Raw genomic sequence first — 20,460 nt, 5'->3', positions numbered from 1 at the left:
GATAGGTACAAATGAAACTTAGCATGCTGAAATACTAGCTACCAATTATGTGTCTCTTACCATGTGCTAGCTATGTACTAAGGACTTCATATATTATAGTTCATTCTTTATTACACAAGGGAGCTATCATTGCCCCCGTGTTTCAGAAGTAAACTGAGAGTTAGAGGCATTAAGTACCTTTTCCAGTGTCCCACAAGGAGCATCCACTTACGGTTGTGTAGGTTGTGCATTTGTGCATTCCATAACTCTGGGGAGGTGCCATGTACCTCATAGTCACTGTAGATTTGCAGAGTTTTAGCAAGCGGAAGGCAGTAGAATATCTTGAGGAAGAGACTTTTTTTTTTCTAATCCACATAAAGTTGTGATGTTGGATAGTGGTAGGGTTGGTCCTTCCCATCCCTCACCCTAGTTGAGACAACCCAAAGTACCTCTAGACATTGCCAAGTATCTGGTGGGGTGGGAGAAGAGGCAAAATCACCCCTTGGTAGCTTTATAACTCACTTACCATGTGTTCGTGGAGAAACCCATTAACCTTCCTAAACCCGAGTGGCCTTATCTGAACTTTGGGAATACAAATTCTTCAACTGGCACTGCACAATAGTTTAGAAGACTAATTATTGTAAGGAATGTGAAAATATCCTGGTAACAGCGAAGTTGTACAGGGAATGAGAGATTCCAAGGGTTTCTAGACAGTCTTGACCAAAACATTGAATCAAAATGAAGGATTAATTAAGAAAAATTATAGTTTCAGGAGAAATACAAGCAGAACATTGCTTCTGTGAAGTGGTTATAAGTTACAGGAAAGCAAGTAGCCCACACAGTCATCTTGGATTGGAGTAAAGGCTACGGAATGAGAAAGTATTGGTGAGGTGTGGAGGGAATAGGGCTGTGTTCACAGAGTCGTGAATGCATTTGTAAGGGGGAGGTGATTGACTCTTTTAAGGCCTGAAAGACTCTTTGGAAGGGTTCCACTAAAGTGCTATATGCATGTTATAGATTGGTTAGAGACAGGGACAGAGTAAGTTAAGAAGCTTTTGTGTGAATAGCAATACTGAAAAAATTTGCGTTGCATTATAAATGTTTCCATGGAAGAATGGCCTTGGCATTAAACCACCTATGTCCTGGGCACCTACCCCACGTTCCTATAAACCAGTGAGTGTTGTTCAGAAATTTTCTAATTACTGTCCCTGAGATGCTGTAGCATTTAGCAGGTCGAGGCCATGAGAACACGAGGCTAGTACAGAATTAGGGGATGCAGTGCAGAGTAAGAGAAATGATGAGCATGGGCCAGAAATCTTAGGAATGGCTTTGTAGAGGAGATTGAATTTAAACTACACATCAAAGGGTGTGTCGGGACCTAGCCGGTTTAGCTCCATAGATAGAGCGTGGGCCTGCGTACTGAAGGGTCCCAGGTTCGATTCCGGTCAAGGGCATGTACCATGGTTGCAGGCTTCTCCCCGGCCCTGGTCAGGGCTCCTGCATGAGGCAACCAATTGATGTGTTTCTCTCACATCGATGTTTCTCTCTGTCTTTCCCTCTCTCTTCCACTCTCTCTAAAAATCAATGGAAAAATATCCTCAAGTGAGGATTAAAGAAAAAGGGTGTGTAGGAATTGAGTAAAGGGTGTGTAGAGATTGAATAATCAGACCACATAAGCACTGCATAGGGATGGGAGTTAGCTAAACCCCTTCTGGTAGAAGTTATGAGTAGAGGGAGATGAATGTTTGTTATTTTTTTCAGTTGCTTCAGCATGAGCTGGTAGAGAATACAGAATGAACAGTGAGGTCGAAATTAAATTAGGAAGTATGGTCAAGAAACAAAGCAGTTTTGCCCTGGCCGGTTTGGCTCAGTGGATAGAGCGTCGGCCTGCGGACTGAAGGGTCCTGGTTTAATTCCCGGTCAGGGCACATGCCTGGATTGTGGGCTTGATTCCCAGTAGGGGGTGTGCAGGCGGCAGCTCATCTATGATTCTCTCTCATCATTGATGTTTCTATCTCTCTCTCGCCCTCTCCCTTTCTCTCTGAAATCCATAAAATACATATTTAAAAAAAGAAACAAAGCAGTTTTCTGCTTTTTGTCTCCCCTGTTCCTTAGTCTGTGTTAGATGTGTTGTCTGTTTGTGGGGTAGTTGTTATGGACTGGAACACAGAAGAAAACTGAACCAGAGACTCAGAAAGCTTGGAGGCTCACACAGGCTCTGCCAGCACCTTGCTACATGACCTTGTACTTATAAAACAAAGGAAGAAGAAGGAAAACAGAGTTGGGGTTGCGGTTGGGGGGGAAGGTTTGAGCTTCCCCCTTTGTAAAATGCACATAATATTTTCTAATGGGTGCTTAAAATTCAGTGCATCGTCAACCAATAAGATCTCAAAGATGTTTAAAAGAAGGACATGAGAAACAAATGTTCACTAGTCAGTCAGCGCTTTTCTTGGGAAAAAAACGGTGGTATTTTATCGAACTGCGTTGTTTTTCTATCTTGTGTTTGTTTGTCTTATTCCATTTTGTCTGGCTGGCTATTTGCTTTGCTCCTTAGGGGGAAAAATAAATGCCCAAAGTATGAAAGATTTCATTTCTTCTAGAAAGAATACTGCCGGGACGTAATTGAAACCTCCTGAGCAGTGGTTTCTCAGGTTGTCCAGGAACCCTCTGGCACTGATGGAAAATGTGGTGTGAATATCCCCTTTTTCTGGTGAGAGAGTTTGAGACTGGCCTATGAGGCAAAAAGAAGTTACCGCCACAGTAGAGGCAGGATTGCTGACCTTTAAGGCGGCGCACGCCTCCAGGAAATGGGAGGCTGGCTTTGGAACTGCAGCGGGCTCGGTGCCTCGCCCTGGTCCCCACCCAGCTTTGAAGGCAGGATTTCATCTCCTCCTGCTACACAGGGTCTGCCACTCGAGTGTGAGTTGGGGGGGAGGGGGTTCAGGGTAGAGATGAAGAGCATGGGGCTCCCTGGAGCCAAGTCAGCAGCTTCGCTTCTCAGCCCACCAGCTCCAGGCTGTGGCTCTATCCCTGTCTGTAAACAAGGGCAGAAGCAGCAGCTGCCTCCCCAGCTTGTAGCGAGAAGAACTGAAAAAGCCTCTGGGAAGTCCCTGGCCCAGTGACCGGACATGCTAAACTTTCACTAAAGGTGAGCTGTTCATATTAGGATTAGAAATGATCTAGAGGGCCCGACTGGCGTGGCTCAGTGGTTGAGCGTCGACCTATGCACCAGGAGGTCAAGGTTTAATTCCCAGTCAGGGCACATGCCCCGTTGCGGGCTCGGTCCCCAGTAGGGGGTGTGCAGGAGGCAGCAGATCCATGACTCTTTCTCCTCATGGATGTGTCTCTCTCTCTCTCCCTCTCCCTTCCTCTCTGACATCAATAAAAATATATTTTTAAAAAATTATCTAGGATGCTTATCTAGTAGAGATAAAATTTTGCCTTGAATTGGCTGGCTAATAATGAAATAATGAGCCAGCTGAAACCGGTTTGGCTCAGTGGATAGAGCGTCGGCCTGCGGACTGAAGGGTCCCGGGTTCGATTCCAGTCAAGGGCATGTACCTTGGTTGCGGGCACATCCCCAGTGGGAGGTGTGCAGGAGGCAGCTGATCAATGTTTCTCTCTCATCAATGTTTCTAGCTCTCTATCCCTCTCCCTTCCTCTCTGTAAAATATCAATAAAATATATTTTTTAAAAAAAGAAATAATGAACCAAACCCAGGTGCACACTCTATGACCTAGACATAAGCATACGCATGCTGAGACATGGGGAGCAAGGGTGGAGGCTGCCATGACCAAGTCTCCAATTAAAAACACAGTCAAACACAAACCAAGCAGCGTTAACAAACCACAGCAACGTGGTCTGCAGCTGGGATCCATGTGCAGTCTTACGGACAGACTGTGTTGCTTTCCCAGAATAGCAACAGGAGAAGGAGACAGCGGAAACAGAGTTCTGGATTATCCTTGTGTTCAACATTCTTTTCAAAGAAAACAAAATCTGAGCGACAACTAGAAGACAGCCATTGTGTGCTGGGCCCAGGGCCCTCACCAGACACCAAATTGGCTGGCACCCTGAACTTGGACTTCCCAGCCTCCAGAGCTGTGAGAAATACATTTATGTGATTTAAGCCAAAAGAAAAACAATGAAAACCTTTTATTTGTTAATATTAAACAAACAAACAAGAAAGCTCTGATATTATGTTAATAGGGGAAAGGAACGCACTCCAAATGCTTCGGAGTTCTAGAGAGATGAGCTGGAAAATGGCACGCATTTGATTGTATCCTTAGCCATGAACTTGTAGGGAATGACATGAAAAATCAAACGAACACTTGTCAGGTTTTATATCAATGAAATAAAACAAAGGGAGAAAAGAACTCAGCAGTCATACATAAAGGGCACTTCCTTAAGAAGCCCCAGTGTTTCCCGTGTGAAATCATTTTCCTTGGCGGCAAACCTGCCAACAGGCTCCCTTTCTAAAAATAATGTCCCCATGTTCCACCCTGGGATGGCAGGGCTGGTAGCCACCCCTTCAAGGCTCCACAGGACAAGAGTGAGACTCGGGAAGCTTTGTCTTGGCTGTGACTCAGAACTCGAATTCGGTGCTGTGTACCCAACTGCCACTCAAACACTGCAGACCCTCTCAAGCAGCCACAGCCCCCACACTTACATAGGAATTACTGGGTTTTCAATATCAACGAGAGCAATAAAAAGTTTCCTAGCCCTAGCGGGTGTGGCTCAGTGGATAGAGCGTCGGCCTGTAGACTAAAGGGTCCCAGATTCGATTCCGGTCAAGGGCACGTACCTCAGTTGCAGGCTCCTCCCTGGCCAGACCCTGGTAGGGGCAGTCATTCGATGTGTTTCTCTCACATCGATGTTTCACTCTGTCTCTCCCTCTCTCTTCCACTCTCTCAATCAGTGGGAAAATATCCTCAGGTGAAGATTAAAAAAACAAAAAAAGAAAAAATGGCCTACCCCTGGCAGTCAGCCAGGGCCAGTTTTGCCCCCAAAGGACATGTGGCAGTGCCTCTCGCCAGCCTTGCTCGCCTTTCCTTCAGAACCCTCTGCCACACTGCACTTCCTGAGGTGCCTTGTGATATTTTACATGTTTCTGTCTTTGCATACGGCATTGTCACCTCTGGGAAATTGCCTCCTGTCCCACCTCTTTGGAGTGTCCCTGCGGCCTCCAGAGTTGATAGCTTCATACTTTGTCCTCGCTACTTATAATTGGTAAGTGTCTTTTCCCTCCAGAATGTGAACTTTTTAAAATAAGGACGGTGCTGTGATCCTTGTGGGAAATTTTTGTCAATAACTAGAATCCATGGAAAATGCCCAGCCTGTGGTGGATGCTGCGTGGACGGAGTCATGGAGAGATGATGGATTGTTGGATGAAGGGATAGGCGGAGGGTGGATGGTTGGATGGATAGATAAATGGATAGATGGATAAATGGATAGATGGATATCAATATTTTTAAAGGGCAGACAGGATAGAAGTTTTATATAGTACCAGTTTCACGCCAGATCACTTAGAGTTGTACAGTTTTACTCAGTATGCTGCTGAAATGGCCACTGTGCCGTGAGCTTTAATCCAAGACATGAAGCAAAAGGAAAATGATGGTACCTCTCATCAGTTCTGCCAGAGGTGATGTAGCCCTTGCAAGAAAAAAAAAAAAAAAAGGAAAGGAAAGGTTCCATTGGTTATTGAGCCACTCAGCACTTTGAAAAGCAAAAATAACAACAGTTCTTGTATTCTCTGTTCCTGTAGGTCACGGGGAACAAAATGACATCTCTAAACTTGGCCACCATATTTGGACCCAACCTGCTACACAAGCAGAAGTCATCAGACAAAGAATTCTCGGTGCAGAGTTCGGCCCGGGCTGAGGAAAGCACAGCTATCATTGCTGTGGTGCAGAAAATGATTGAAAATTATGAAGCCCTGTTCATGGTAAGTGGTCCTTCTTTGGTAAGGCATCTCAGTAAGCTGTCTCTTCATCGCCTGTTGGTGGCACAATGTAATTCACACACCCCCCACTTCTGGTCTATGGTGCCGGTCACTGAATTCATCAGAAGGCATGCAGTTTCAATAGGAAAAGAAATTTACAACCTGTGATATCACTGTAAGTTTGTGATTCCAGGTTTAAGCAAACATATTCAAATTGTAAATTTCATTTTGTTGTGCCCTAAACAATGGTCACGTTTGGAGCCACTTATTCATATAGGAGTATCCTTGCTCGAAATATTGACAAAACCATTCTCTTTGGAATTATATGTGGCCCTCAGGAGTTTATATATTCATACCATCTTCAGAGATGGCACCTCCTCAAAGGTCAATATGAACATTTTAACTCCTCCATGAAGCTTCACCTATGGTTTCTGTTTCTTTCTCATGCCACTTACCCATGTTATTTCTCTGTCCCTTGAACCCCGTTATTCTTCTTCTTGACGTTTGTCTTAGCATTGTGCTACAGTCATTTTTTTACTGTTTCCCCTAATAGATTATAAACACATTTAGAGCATGGGCTGTGCCCTTGTTATCTCTTCCCTGTATCCTCTGGACACTTCTGGAAGGCCCTTCATCTGGCAGGCACTCAATAAATATTTTTTTGATTTGTATTGAATTACCAGTTCCTGTTTTCCTTCAGAAAACTACATTGCTTGCTCCAACTTCCCTTGAAACATTAGAACAGATGCCAACGCTTTTCTATTTCTGTTTACCACTCACATTGCTTGTCAGAAGTTACAGAAAGTTCCTCTATGTTTCTTCTCCCCTTTTTCTTATCAGTGTGCAGACACTCACCATGAATCTTACCTGTTCCACCAGAGCCCAATGTGTCTCTTCAACCAGCTGTGCTAGTCTGCTCTTTGGAATCCCCTCAGTATTTTGTCTGTATTTTTCACATGCCTTGCATTAGATTTACTTTCATGCCTTTGTCTTATATCAATTATTTTTGTACCTTTGAGAGCCAGTGATTTAAAATCTTTGCCCTCTGTGTCTTACCTATGTGATCGTGACTAAGTCATTCAGTACTCAATAAGCATCAATTTCAGTTTTTTGAAATGGGAAAAATAAAAATATGACCTATTTCCCAGGGCAATTCTCACCATCATTTGCTCTGTGAGAGTATTCTGCAAACTATAAAATTCTGTGAACCTTTTAATTCATATGTAGTGATATTAGTTGGGCTACATGAGCTGGCTCAACTCTCAGGATGCAACAGACATAAATATCTTGTTGACATAAAGTTTAATCAAATGTTTGGTTGACAGCCTTACATGTCATGATTTAGGAACCCCAGCTCCGTGCATCTTGCGACACTGCAATCCTCTAGGATTTATGGGCCAAACCTAGAAGGGACATTCATCATGCCCACTCAAATCCCATTGGCCAGAACTCACCCATAAGCCATATTTAATTGCAAAGGAGGCTGGGTAAAGTATTCCTGCTGGATGTCCAGGAGGCACAGAAAATGGATTTGGCACAGTGAAAAGTTCTCTGAGGTAGAACAGTGCCACGCTTCTCATTGAGTCTCTGAAACTCTGTTCCTATGTTGCACACAGTAAACTCTCAAAAAATGTGGCATTTGTCATTGACTCTATATAAATTTCACACTTCCGCCAAAATCCTCATAATTAATTACATATTTGGATGAATCAAATGACTGAACTTATCAACCTTTTCATCAAGTTTTTAAGTCACATATCTTTTTGCCAAGCAGTCTTGGCATTACTTCATGCTCTCTGGATTTTTTTAAAAACAAAATAATACCTCTCATCAATCTTAATTCTGTTCTCTCAATTCTGTATTCTAAGAAAAGTTCTTTATATGAAACCACTAATCACCAGGCCTCTCTTTTCACCTCAGATCCTAAAACCACTCCTCCTGGCCCCCTGGAAAGTACCGTTGCCACATTTTAATTGTGCCATTCCTCCCCTTCCCATGTCCTGCCACCCGGGCTACTAAAAACAGCAGTTTTCTACCTTTTCCAACATTTTCCGAATCTGATCTTTGCCGCTCTCGGTAGACTTGATGTCAAGACTCTCCTGGGTGAGAGCTCATAGTTTGGTTCCCCAGTTGTGGTCTTTACTCCTCACTGAGGCCCTTTCTGGCCACCTTGTCTAAATACAGCCCCTCCCTTGCCCTGACTGGTTTGGCTCAGTGGATAGAGCGTCAGCCTGTGGACTGAGGGGTCCCGGGTTCGATTCCGGTCAAGGGCATGTACCTTGGTTGCGGGCATATCCCCAGTAGGGGGTGTGCAGGAGGCAGCTGATCGATGTTTCTCTCTCATCGATGTTTCTAGCTCTCTATATAAACTTCATGACAGGATGACTTTTGTCCTTTCCCATCTACTTCTTGACTGCATTACACCTGTGCCTGGCATTTGGTAGAAAAAAAGAAATATTGGTTGAATTAATAAAGGACTCAATGGTAGTTTTGTGACATACGATTTCCATATTACTGAAGTTTACTAATAATAAATTTTATGTATAAAAAGGTTGGGCAGGAAGGAATTAAGGATAGCTGTCTCCAAATAAGTTAACCGTTAACATAAGCATTCTTGATCTCCTGACATGGATTAGGAGAATTACAAATGAGAAAAGAGACAGTGGTTACAATACAGATCAATACTTTCTAAGTGGCAGGGGTAATGGGTAAAAGATATCAAGCCTGGCCGAAACCGGTTTGGCTCAGTGGATAGAGCGTCAGCCTGCGGACTGAAGGGTCCCGGGTTCGATTCCGGTCAAGGGCATGTACCTTGGTTGCGGGCACATCCCCAGTTGATTGATGTTTCTCTCTCATCGATGTTTCTAGCTCTCTATCCCTCTCCCTTCCTCTCTGTAAAATATCAATAAAATATATGTAAAAAAAAAAAAAAGGTATCAAGCCTGGGTCGGTAAAACGAAAACTGGCTTGGAACCAGAAAAGTTTGCCATAGTCCTGTCTTTGCTGTGCATTCGACCTCATGCTCTCAGGTTGCTATTTCTTTAGTTATCAGAGGATTGGGTTAGAATAAATGATTAACCAAGATCTCGTCTAGTTCTAAAATCTTCATGAGTCTGTGCCCTAGCACTAACTTAATCTCTTTCATTTCCATAAAGCACAGAAGAAAATCAAGCTCGTCACTTCATAGATTCTTTTGGCATATTTGGCATTTCAGAATCCTGGTGGCTACTTGGCAAAGCTGGTCTATGTGGGTGGACAAAAATTCAGTGATGTATAGAGCTGTTTCATTTTGTTATTTTGTTTTGTTTTTAAGAAACTTTGAGAATTAGTTCAGTAGTTCCAAACAAGGGAGAATAAAGCTAGACGGGACCTGAGCGTTAAAGGTAGTTCACAATTGTGCAGTTTCACAGCCCTCGGAAGGGTTTATGAGCTCAGAAGGAGGCATCACTTGCCATGGGCATTAGAAAGGAAGATTTATTAGGAAAGGTGCTTGAGTGTTTGTCCTTGAAGGCAGAATGTACCCTGGAGGCAGCAATTCCGCAGAACTGATGGAAGGGATACAAAAACCCACAGAGGCCTGGCAGGGATCCAGGGTTTGCTCGGAGTGTTAATAATGTCCTTCATTTCCTGATGTCTCTTCCAAGTGGCCAGCATCTGAGGTCATCGGAAAGGGCAAAAAGGAACCTGGCTTTGTCCCGTGAGACTGAAGAGCTTCCTAGATTCAAGAGTCCGACTAGGACTGTCTTTTGTGCCAACTGTGTGCTTTCTAGGCGCCGCGTTGAAAAGCTAGAGCTGACTCTGATAGCAGCCACCATGGGCACTTTACTGAACGGTGCCCACCAAGGCAGCAGATGGCAATCACTGTTCTCAAACGTGAGCATGCAGCAGACGCACAGGGAACTGTGTCATCTATTCAGATTCCTGGGCCACATTCCAGAGAGTGCAAGTGAGTAGCACTGGGCTGGGGCCCAGGAATCTGTACTTTCTAACGAATGTCTCCAGGGCATTCTGCTACTTTTGTAATCACACCTTGGGAAACCACATCTTGGGAAAGACGGTGGGAAGACCAGGAGCTGTGGGGTGCACTACTAGAATTCAAATCCCTGCTCAGCCATATATTTGCTATGTGATCTTGGCCCCACACTTAACTTTCCTACGACTTCATTTTCCTATTGTAGAAGGAGAAAGATGGAGTTATCTACTTTATAGGATTATTTTGAGAATTTGAAATGACATGTTAAGGCACTTGGGACAAGAATTGGCATATGCCAGGCACTAAAAAAAGAAGATCGCTGCTATTATTGCATCACATTGATAAGATGGCTGCCCTGTCAAAGCAGGTGTTGCTACCAGCCTAAAAGGGTCCATTTGCCCTCATGCATTAGAGCAGGGGTGGGCAAACTTTTTGACTCGAGGGCCACAATGGGTTCTTAAACTGGACCGGAGGGCCGGAACAAAAGCATGGATGGAGTGTTTGTGTGAACTAATATAAATTCAAAGTAAAGGAGCGGAGGGGAGAGCAAGAGAACCGGATAGAACAGCCGGATCCGGCCCGCGGGCCGTAGTTTGCCCACGGCTGCACTAGAGCCTAATTAAGGCATGAACAGGTTCTTGCAGCAAAGAAGGTAAGGGTTGATTTTTAGGAAGCGGCCTACACCCAGAGACAGGTGGGCATTTAATGCCCAAAGGCCTGGCTCCCCGATGGCTTCCGGGGAATGGGTTCTATAGGGGAAAGTCATTCATCATGGTGACTAAGGGAGTTAGGGTTGAGGGCAGGGTCATGGTCTGGGTCGTGGTCTCTACCAATTATTTGGTGCTAAGATAGTTGATCAGTGCTTGTGCTGATATCAGCCATGGCATCGTTTAGTCCTGTGTTACTGCTTTTTTGGGCCTGGAGCTGAAACACAACTGAAGCCTCGATGTTATCTTTCGTTTGATCAAAACCCTGTCTCTGTGGGCAACAGACCCAAGGATTTATTCCTAATTTTTTTTATGCCAACCAGAACCTCATTGTCCTGAGGGCTCAGTGATTAAGAGAGTGGACATGCAAGGGAGAAGGAGGCAGGTGAGTCAGGTGCTGGACGAGGCCAGTTTGAATTTAAATGAAAGAAAGAAAGGCCATATTGAGGAAATGAAGTTTCTAGACCGTTTAAGTATCTCCTTTGCAAGGAAGCACACCCTGACCCCTCTGTATAACAGTGTGACCTGCATTTTGTTGTTTGTTTGTTTCTGGTTCAGTGTCTACACTCCTTAGATTCCTTTACCTTTAAATCCTGATCCAACATTTCTAGTATCAACAATTTAAAAACTATAAAATGATACTTACTCTCTGGGACCACTGGGAATAAAAGAGAAGGATGCTGCATGCAGGTCTAGAAATGGCCAGGGGCATCGCTGTGAGGCAGAAAGCATGCCCTGACCACATCATTAACACGTTCATTGGTCTGAAACAGCCGTGGGCAAACTACGGCCCGCGGGCCGGATCCAGCCCGTTCGGCTGTTCTATCCGGCCCGCGGAGCCGAAAGAGCGGAGGGTTCTCTTGCTCTCCCCTCCGCTCCTTTACTTTGAATTTATATTCGTTCACACAAACACTCCATCCATGCTTTTGTTCCGGCCCTCCGGTCCAGTTTAAGAACCCATGGTGGCCCTCGAGTCAAAAAGGTTGCCCACCCCTGGTCTGAAAGCTGTTGCCTCTGTAACTGATACTGGGAATCCCAGAGAAAACTTATCATTGCTCTTGGAATTAAGAAGGACTTCTGAGCAGAGGGGAGAAAACCGTCAGCTGCCTCTGAGGGTTGATGCCATACGATTCCTACCGGGGCTGCTTTTTTTGGAGAGAGGGAAACGAGAGGAGGCAGCACCCCTGTGGGCGATGAAAAGTCCGGAGTGCAGGGGAGACGTGGGAACACCAGAGGGGTCCCACCCGGCGCTTCAGCAGCCTGAGCTGGGGGCAAGCGCAGCCCACGTGGGAAATTTCAAATGAGAACTACTGGGAACAGGGGTCGGAGGCCAAGATGAGGGTTCCAGGCCCCGAAGCCAAGCTTTGCTTTGTGTTCTCTTCATTCCCCAAAGCAAAGTGCATTTTCTTAAATCCTCATTTGCATGCCAAGTCCAAGGCTGCAGGCAGTAATCCAGGTCATCAAACAAGAAGCCGCCCCCCCTCCAACACATCCAGATAATGAAATGGGATTTCCATTTCCTGGCTTATGTGACCACTCTTTTTTAAATAACCACTGTTTACGTGCTTGAGGTTGGCCACGCCTTATGTACATCACTGGCTTATGTAAATTTCACCACCATTTCATGAAAAATAAGCCAACATTTTTGCCCAAGTGATGTGGCAGCTATGTGAATGATTTCTATAGCATGTTGCTCCCACATAGAAGACAGGTACTTCAGGATGGCATCTCAGTTACAGAGTTCATTAGCAAGGAAGAAAGAGATTATTTTAGCCAGCTTGAAAGGGGAGAGCCAAGGAGGCATTTAATGGTATCAATCCCTCTAGACTGTTCATAACACTAACCTGCCTGATGTTCAGGCCAGCACATGACTGCAACAGCCAGTGCATGTTCCTGCGAGAGCCTGCTCACAATGACAGAATGTGTGCACTGTTGGCAGCACATGCATGGAGAGGGGAGCAGAAACATACCTCCCTTTTAACAAAGATGGCGCTGAAAGCTAAGAAGGACGCCCCTGCCCTCCCAAAGCCAAAGCCGTAGCCAAAGCAAAGTGTTATGCCAAGATTTCGTGATCCCCAAAGACCACGAGGGAGCCGAGTCCAATGCAAAAGCAAAGAGCCTTTATTCGAGCTAGCTTGAGCTCCCCGTCCACCACACGCGCCGACACAGCAGCAGGAGGCAGAGAGAGAGACCCAGACCCCAAACGCGCTGATTTATAGGGTGCCTGGGAGAGGTAGGAGGGGTGAGGTAGTGTGGCCTCCGCTGATTGGTCCGGGTCAGGTTGCACATGGGGGCAGGGCGCGACTTACTTTCCTCTTGCATTTCTATTGGCTAATTCAAAAGTGTAGTCTGCCCAGGGCTGCAGAAGCTTGGCTTCCTCCATCGCCACGGGCAACCCTAGCCTCCTGCTCTTTCCAGCTCCATGGCTGCCGCCATTTCTGTTTTGTTTTATGTATCTTCTATCATTGAAACTTTGTAGCCTTGAGTGGAGGCCTAGGCCAGCAAGGGCAGGCAGAAAGCTTGGCTTCCTCCATTGCCAGGGAAACCCATGCCTCCCTCCTGCTCTCTGTGGCGGTAGCAATCTTGGTTGGGTTTATTTGCATATTCGCACCTGATTGGCTGGTGGGCATGGCTTGTGGGTGTAGGGGAGTGATGTTAATTTGCATATTACTCTTTCATTAGATAGGATTGATTTCAAAAGAGGAAGGCAGAGGGAGAGAGAGAAAGAGACAGAAATATCAGTGATGTTAGAGAATAATTGATTGGCTGCCTCCTGTATGCTCCCTACTGGGGATTCAGAACACAACCCAGGCATGTGCCTTTGACCAGAATAGAACCCGGGAACCTTCAGTCCACAGGCTGATGCTCTATCCACTGAGACAAACTGGCTAGGGCTGATTTTGGTTTTTAAACAAATCACTTCTCAAACAGCCTTCTGAATGAAACTAAGTTTCAGAGGTGAGGTTCTACTGTACTGATGTCTTTATTTTATTAAGATTTCCTTAGTTTTTACCTAATGTGCTTTTTCTGCCCCAGGATCCCATCCAGGAAACCGTATTAAAATTCAGTCATCATGTCAGGCCTCATTGGGATCCTCGTGGCTGTACAGTTTTCTGGACTTCTTGTTTAGAGAACCTTAATCTTTTGGTTTGTTTTTTACATTAAATCCTCAGATGTTACTGATGTTATAGTTGAAAGAGGGTACCCTTTTTTCAGGCTCTTCCTATTTCCTCAACCACTCAGCACCTGGCAAAAACTATTCTACTCTGTGTTTCAATGAGTTTGACTGTTTCTATTTTTAATATTCCACATATAAGTGATGTGGGTGCTTGTGTATCTGCGTGTGTGTAGAACATCTTCTTTATCCATTCATCTATTGATGGACACTTACCTTACTTACCTTGGCTATTGTGACTAATGCAGCACATTACTTAGTATTTTAGATGTATTAACTAAAATCCCAAAGAACTAAATACCCATACTTAAATTACAATAAATTCAGGAATTATCAAACTTCACTCCAACACCTGGCTCTCCCCAGGTTGCATGTGGGGTGTGTATGTGTGTTTCCTGCATACACTTCAGGGATTTTTCTCCCCTACTCTCCTCGTATTTAATTCTTTTTCTTCCGGAGAACCTCAAACCTAGTCAGTACCTCCATGCTTATTGAATGCTCCATGGCAATGACTGAATTCATCACTTGGATCCGTCACAGGGGTGACTGGAAAGTTTTTCTCTAGAACCCTGAGGATCAGAATCCTGTGAGTGTGTGTGCGTGCGTGTGTGTGTGGTGTGACAGAAAGAGAGGAGAGAGAGCAGCATTTTGCAAGTTCCCAGTGAATCTTCTGCTTTCAGGTGTGTGACATCAGCACCCCTCATAGTAACTACTCTTCCCCCATGAGTGACGCCCCATGGACTTATATATTGAAAAGGCTATCCAACCAAGCTCTATGTAGAAAGGGGACCAACAACTGCTTAAGATGCAACATATGTTCACAAGGTAAACACAGTGTCTGTCACATCTTATTTTGGAACTGAGACATATGATTCAATCTGAGACTCACATATAGGTCCAGGTTGAGAAATATGACTGAGGACTACTTGAAGGAGGCCTCCTGTCACTCTATGTTAATTTGCTAAACTGACTAATTTGGGAAGCCTGATGTGGTGGAGATACTGTCTACAAAGGTAATGAAAGACAACAGGACTGGAGAGGTACCCTACTGAGTACCCAGGTGAAAGTGTATTATATCTCTTAAAGGTGAAGGTTACCTGTAGCTGCAGTCTGTTGAAATAGGTACTGAGTAGAACGTCAGTCAAATACTTTGCCATGACTGCTAATTATGTACCAGTTTCTTTGTATAGAATCGGTAACTTTAATAATATTAGATATGGATCCCAAATGGGTGTGACCATGACATGAATGGCCTTAAAATTCATACTGAGGCACCAATCATACTTATCAGGTTTAAGAGCAAGTCAAATTTGGCTGTTAAATTCTGAAGCAGTAGGAACAATTATACCTTCTCTAACTAGGTCTTATATAATGGGTGTCTATCTGTGAAGGTCCTGTTTTCATTTACATTGGGTCCTTTCTCAACAAGAGTGAAAGGTGTTATTTGATAAGAAGAGAGGAAGGTCCACAGGGTAACATTATTTCAAGCTGATAATAAGGGCAAAAGATTTATTTTGCTGTTCATTAGTTAAGATTGCCATTGTGCACTAGAAAATATTTTAGTACAACAGGTGCTTTGACTATGGGAAATTGAGGCAATACAATAGTTCTAATGGTTAAGTTCAGACATATTTGTATCTATTTTATGAACAGAAACCCCTTTTGTATCACCTTCTCCAAATGTTGGCTGGATAGGGAAGAGAAATGAATGAGGCTTAAAGCTGTCCACAGTCTAACATCTAGAATGGAAATCAGATTCATTATTACACACTGCCAACCCTCAAACAAAACCCTGTTCCCCATCAACCCCAGCACCACCACCCCTCACCCCCAATGCCAAACACAAGCAGAAACAACAACTTCTTTTCTTCTTGCCAGTATGATGATAAAGTGTTAAAGAAAAAATTCATCTTCAGTCTTCACCTTGTCCTTAATCTCAGTGCCAGGCTAACTATGCAATGGCTGGTCTGGAGCCCAAACTTGTAGAATTCTACGTCCCTCCCTTCTCACATACCCGCCCCCTCCTTTGCTCTCCCTCCCCATCATCATAGAACATACAAAAATACAAACACATTTGCTTTATACACATGCTGGTATTTATTCAAGGAGACCATTTAGGTTTTGATCTCATCATAATGCCCATTTCTTAAGCATTTTTCTGTAGAGAGCCCACACATACTTAAGGGTCTTCCTCTGGTAGGGCCTGGGCATCACTGGTGGTAGAAGAACACTGAGGCACTTCTTGATCGTTTGTTGGCTTGCTTACTGGAGGTTTTCTACCTTTCCTGTTGTAAAATACAGTTGTCTCTTTCTTTCTGTCTTGCTCCTTCTTGTCTTCACTCTGCTTAATGACCAAATTTACCAAAGCCATTATCTTCGTCACCTAGTTGGGAAACAAGTTAAACACAGAAAGTCATTGGTTTTGGGAAGATATTGGGAAATGGGTGGGAATGGGGCTTGTAATAGAATGACAATGTATTGAACGAGGAAGTGTCTGTGCCAAAAAAGCACAAGGCCAGAATCTTGGGTGAGGAATTATTGGGGAAGAGGAAGCATATGGGTAGGGTAGTCTGACCTCATCCTTTTCTTCATCATTGAGTTGGGAAAAGGACTTCCAGTTCACTTTAGTACTTGAATTGTCTTTGTCCATCCTTGTGGTTGAAATCTGATTCGTTATCTAAACTAGTCTACAGTATTTTCTCAGTAACTTTGGCTTTGTTGTAGCAGCAGACCCTACTCCAAGGCTCCTGGCCTCTATATATACTCTCTAGGACAATGAGGAGCCGCACCCTTCAGCTCTGCTTGGCCAACAGTCAGTGGTTGCCATGGTGTGGCCTGACATCACAAAGCCTCAGCTTGACCATCCAGGAGGGGGAGGTGGGAGAGGATGCAGAAGACTCAGATGCTCTGGTTAGAGAAAGGGGAGCTTCCTCAATACCTCCTAAAAGTTTTCTCAAACTGACCTCTCTCTCCCTCATTTCCTCTAGTTCAATTACTGTCCAGCATATGGCAGGGAGGTGGTGTTTACTCTAAGCCATTTCCCATACACCCCCATCCATTCAGTGGTCCATTCCACTATCCCCCAGATATCACCATTACCTAGTAGGTTATGTGTTGTTTTAATGGATGTTTTATTTTAGAATAGTTTTAGATTTACAGAAAAATTGTGAAGATAATACCCATATACCCCATACACAATTTCTCTTATTACTAATACTTACATTGGTATGGTGCAACTGTAACATGTAGTGAACTATCAGTGAAACAGTGATAGTCAAACCTCAGTTCTCTAATATCTCCAATATCGAACCATTGGGTTCTAGACCGAGTTGTTCCAGGAAAAACTACACCAGTTGTGGAATAAAACTCCAGTTCTTGACCAGACAACCCTTTCATGCTGATACCTCTGCATGACCCAAAGCATCTCTCATGCAACAAACAAAGGAGAGAATGTTTTATTGCAGGCCAAATGTGATTAGCACAATTTTAAAAAATTAAGGGGCCATCAAGAGCACCAGTGTTGCTAAGGGTGTGAACATGCTCACAAAACAACAATCACAGGCAATTAAAGAGGTAAAAGAATTGTTGTTGATTGGGATAAATGAAAAGTGGTTAGCCAGTAATAGCATCTGGGAGGCAAGGATATGTGAGAAGTCCAAGATGGTGCATCCTGTCCTCTTGAAGGATACCCCTGAAAGGAGTGCAGAATGTGATTCATTTAAGGCTAGCACGGGGTGGTTCCATAAATGTAAGAAAACAAGTGTTTCTCTTTAGATTAAACAATACTTTGGACATATACTGTATCTAAGAATGTTAAACCAGGGAATCATTTGTGTGTCTGGGATGGATTCATTCAAATTACATATATATCTAGTAGAAAAATTATTTGGTTTTCTTTTTTTATATTTGTATTGATTTCAAAAGAGGAAGACAGAGGGGGAGAAAGAGAAAGAGACAGAACCATCAGTGATGTTAGAGAATAATAGATTGGCTGCCTCCTCATGCTCCCTACTGGGGATTGAGAACACAACACAGGCATGTGCCTTTGACCACAATAGAACCCGGGAACCTTCAGTCCACAGGCTGATGCTCTATCCACTGAGACAAACTGGCTAGGGCTGATTTTGGTTTTTAAACAAATCACTTCTCAAACAGCCTTCTGAATGAAACTAAGTTTAAGAGGTGAGGTTCTAATGTACTGATGTCTTTATTTTATTAAGATTTCCTTAGTTTTTTCCTAATGTGCTTTTTCTGCCCCAGGATCCCATCCAGGAAACCGTATTAAAATTCAGTCATCATGTCAGGCCTCATTGGGATCCTCGTGGCTGTACAGTTTTCTGGACTTCTCGTTTTAGAGAACCTTAATCTTTTGGGTTGTTTTTTTACATTAAATCCTCAGATGTTACTGATGTTATAGTGGAAAGTGGGTACCCTTTTTTCAGGCTCTTCCTATTTCCTCAACCACTCAGCCCCTGGCAAACACTATTCTACTCTGTGTTTCAATGAGTTTGACTGTTTCTATTTTTAATATTCCACATATAAGTGATGTGGGTGCTTGTGTATCTGCGTGTGTGTAGAACATCTTCTTTATCCATTCATCTATTGATGGACACTTACCTTACTTACCTTGGCTATTGTGACTAATGCAGCACATTACTTAGTATTTTAGATGTATTAACTAAAATCCCAAAGAACTAAATACCCATACTTAAATTACAATAAATTCAGGAATTATCAAACTTCACTCCAACACCTGGCTCTTCCCAGGTTGCATGTGGGGTGTGTATGTGTGTTTACTGCATACACTTCAGGGATTTTTCTCCCCTACTCTCCTCATATTTAATTCTTTTTCTTCCGGAGAACCTCAAACCTAGTCAGTACCTCCATGCTTATTGAATGCTCCATGGCAATGACTGAATTCATCACTTGGATCCGTCACAGGGTTGACAGGGAAGTTTTTCTCTAGAACCCTGAGGATCAGAATCCTGTGAGTGTGTGTGCATGCGTGTGTGTGTGTGTGTGGTGTGACAGAAAGAGAGGAGAGAGAGAAGCATTTTGCAAGTTCCCAGTGAATCTTCTGCTTTCAGGTGTGTGACATCAGCAACCCTCATAGTAACTACTCTTCCCCCATGAGTGACCCCCCATGGACTTATATATTGAAAAGGCTATCCAACCAAGCTCTATGTAGAAAGGGGACCAACAACTGCTTAAGATGCAACAAATGTTCACAAGGTAAACACAGTGTCTGTCACATCTTATTTTGGAACTGAGACATATGATTCAATCTGAGACTCACATATAGGTCCAGGTTGAGAAATATGACTGAGGACTACTTGAAGGAGGCCTCCTGGCACTCTATGTTAATTTGCTAAACTGACTAATTTGGGAAGCCTGATGTGGTGGAGATGCTGTCTACAAAGGTAATGAAAGACAACAGGACTGGAGAGGTACCCTACTGAGTACCCAGGTGAAAGTGTATTATATCTCTAAAGGGGAAGGTTACCTGTAGCTGCAGTCTGTTGAAATAGGTACTGAGTAGAACATGTCAGTCAAATACTTTGCCATGACTGCTAATTATGTACCAGTTTCTTTGTGTAGAAGCAGTAATTTTAATAATATTAGATATGGATCCCGAATGGGTGTGACCATGACATGAATGGCCTTAAAATTCATACTGAGGCACCAATCATACTTATCAGGTTTAAGAGCAAGTCAAATTTGGCTGTTAAATTCTGAAGCAGTAGGAACAATTATACCTTCTCTAACTAGGTCTTATATAATGGGTGTCTATCTATGAAGGTCCTGTTTTCATTTACATTGGGTCCTTTCTCAACAAGAGTGAAAGGTGTTATTTGATAAGTAGAGAGGAAGGTCCACAGGGTAACATTATTTCAAGCTGATTATAAGGGCAAAAGATTTATTTTGCTATTCATTATTTCAGACTGCCATTGTGCACTAGAAAATATTTTAGTACAATAGGTGCTTTGACTATGGGAAATTGAGGCAATACAATAGTTCTAATGGTTAAGTTCAGACATATTTGTATCTATTTTATGAACAGAAGCCCCTTTTTTATCACCTTCTCCAAATGTTGGCTGGATAGGGAAGAGAAATGAATGAGGCTTAAAGCTGTCCACAGTCTAACATCTAGAATGGAAATCAGATTCATTATTACACACTGCCAACCCTCAAACAACACTCTGTTCCCCATCAACCAGAGCACCGCCACCCCTCACCCCTAATGCCAAACACAAGCAGAAACAACAACTTCTTTTCTTCTTGCCAGTATGATAAAGTGTTAAAGAAAAAATTCATCTTCAGTCTTCACCTTGTCCTTAATCTCAGTGTCAGGATAACTATGGAATGGCTGGTCTTGTGCCCAAACTTGTAGAATTCTACGTCCCTCCCTTCTCACATACCTACCCCCTCCTTTGCTCTCCCTCCCCACCATCATAGAACATACAAAAATACAAACACATTTGCTTAATACACATGCTGGTATTTATTCAAGGAGACCATTTAGGTTTTGATCTCATCATAATGCCCATTTCTTAAGCATTTTTCTATAGAGAGCCCACACATACTTAAGGGTCTTCCTCTGGTAGGGCCTGGGCATCACTGGTGGTAGAAGAACACTGAGGCACTTCTTGATCGTTTGTTGGCTTGCTTTCTGGAGGTTTTCTACCTT

The 20,460-nt window shown here is 43.6% G+C and overlaps 1 protein-coding gene across 2 annotated transcripts in view; it reads left to right on the top strand.

Annotated features, from left to right (window-relative positions):
- Nucleotides 1–20,460, top strand: part of ARHGAP6 (Rho GTPase activating protein 6) — a 544,919-nt gene that overhangs the window by 453,081 nt on the left and 71,378 nt on the right. For both annotated transcript variants that reach the window (XM_080652454.1, XM_080652455.1), the window contains exon 9: nucleotides 5,741–5,920. In XM_080652454.1, coding sequence (XP_080508580.1) covers nucleotides 5,741–5,920 — 180 coding nt within the window. The remainder of the gene's footprint in view (nucleotides 1–5,740; nucleotides 5,921–20,460) is intronic.

Source organism: Plecotus auritus, assembly GCF_963455305.1.
Source record: "Plecotus auritus genome assembly, chromosome: X".
NCBI lineage: Eukaryota > Metazoa > Chordata > Mammalia > Chiroptera > Vespertilionidae > Plecotus > Plecotus auritus.
Note: the sequence above shows the minus strand (reverse complement) of the source record. Positions and strands in the feature narration are given on the sequence as shown.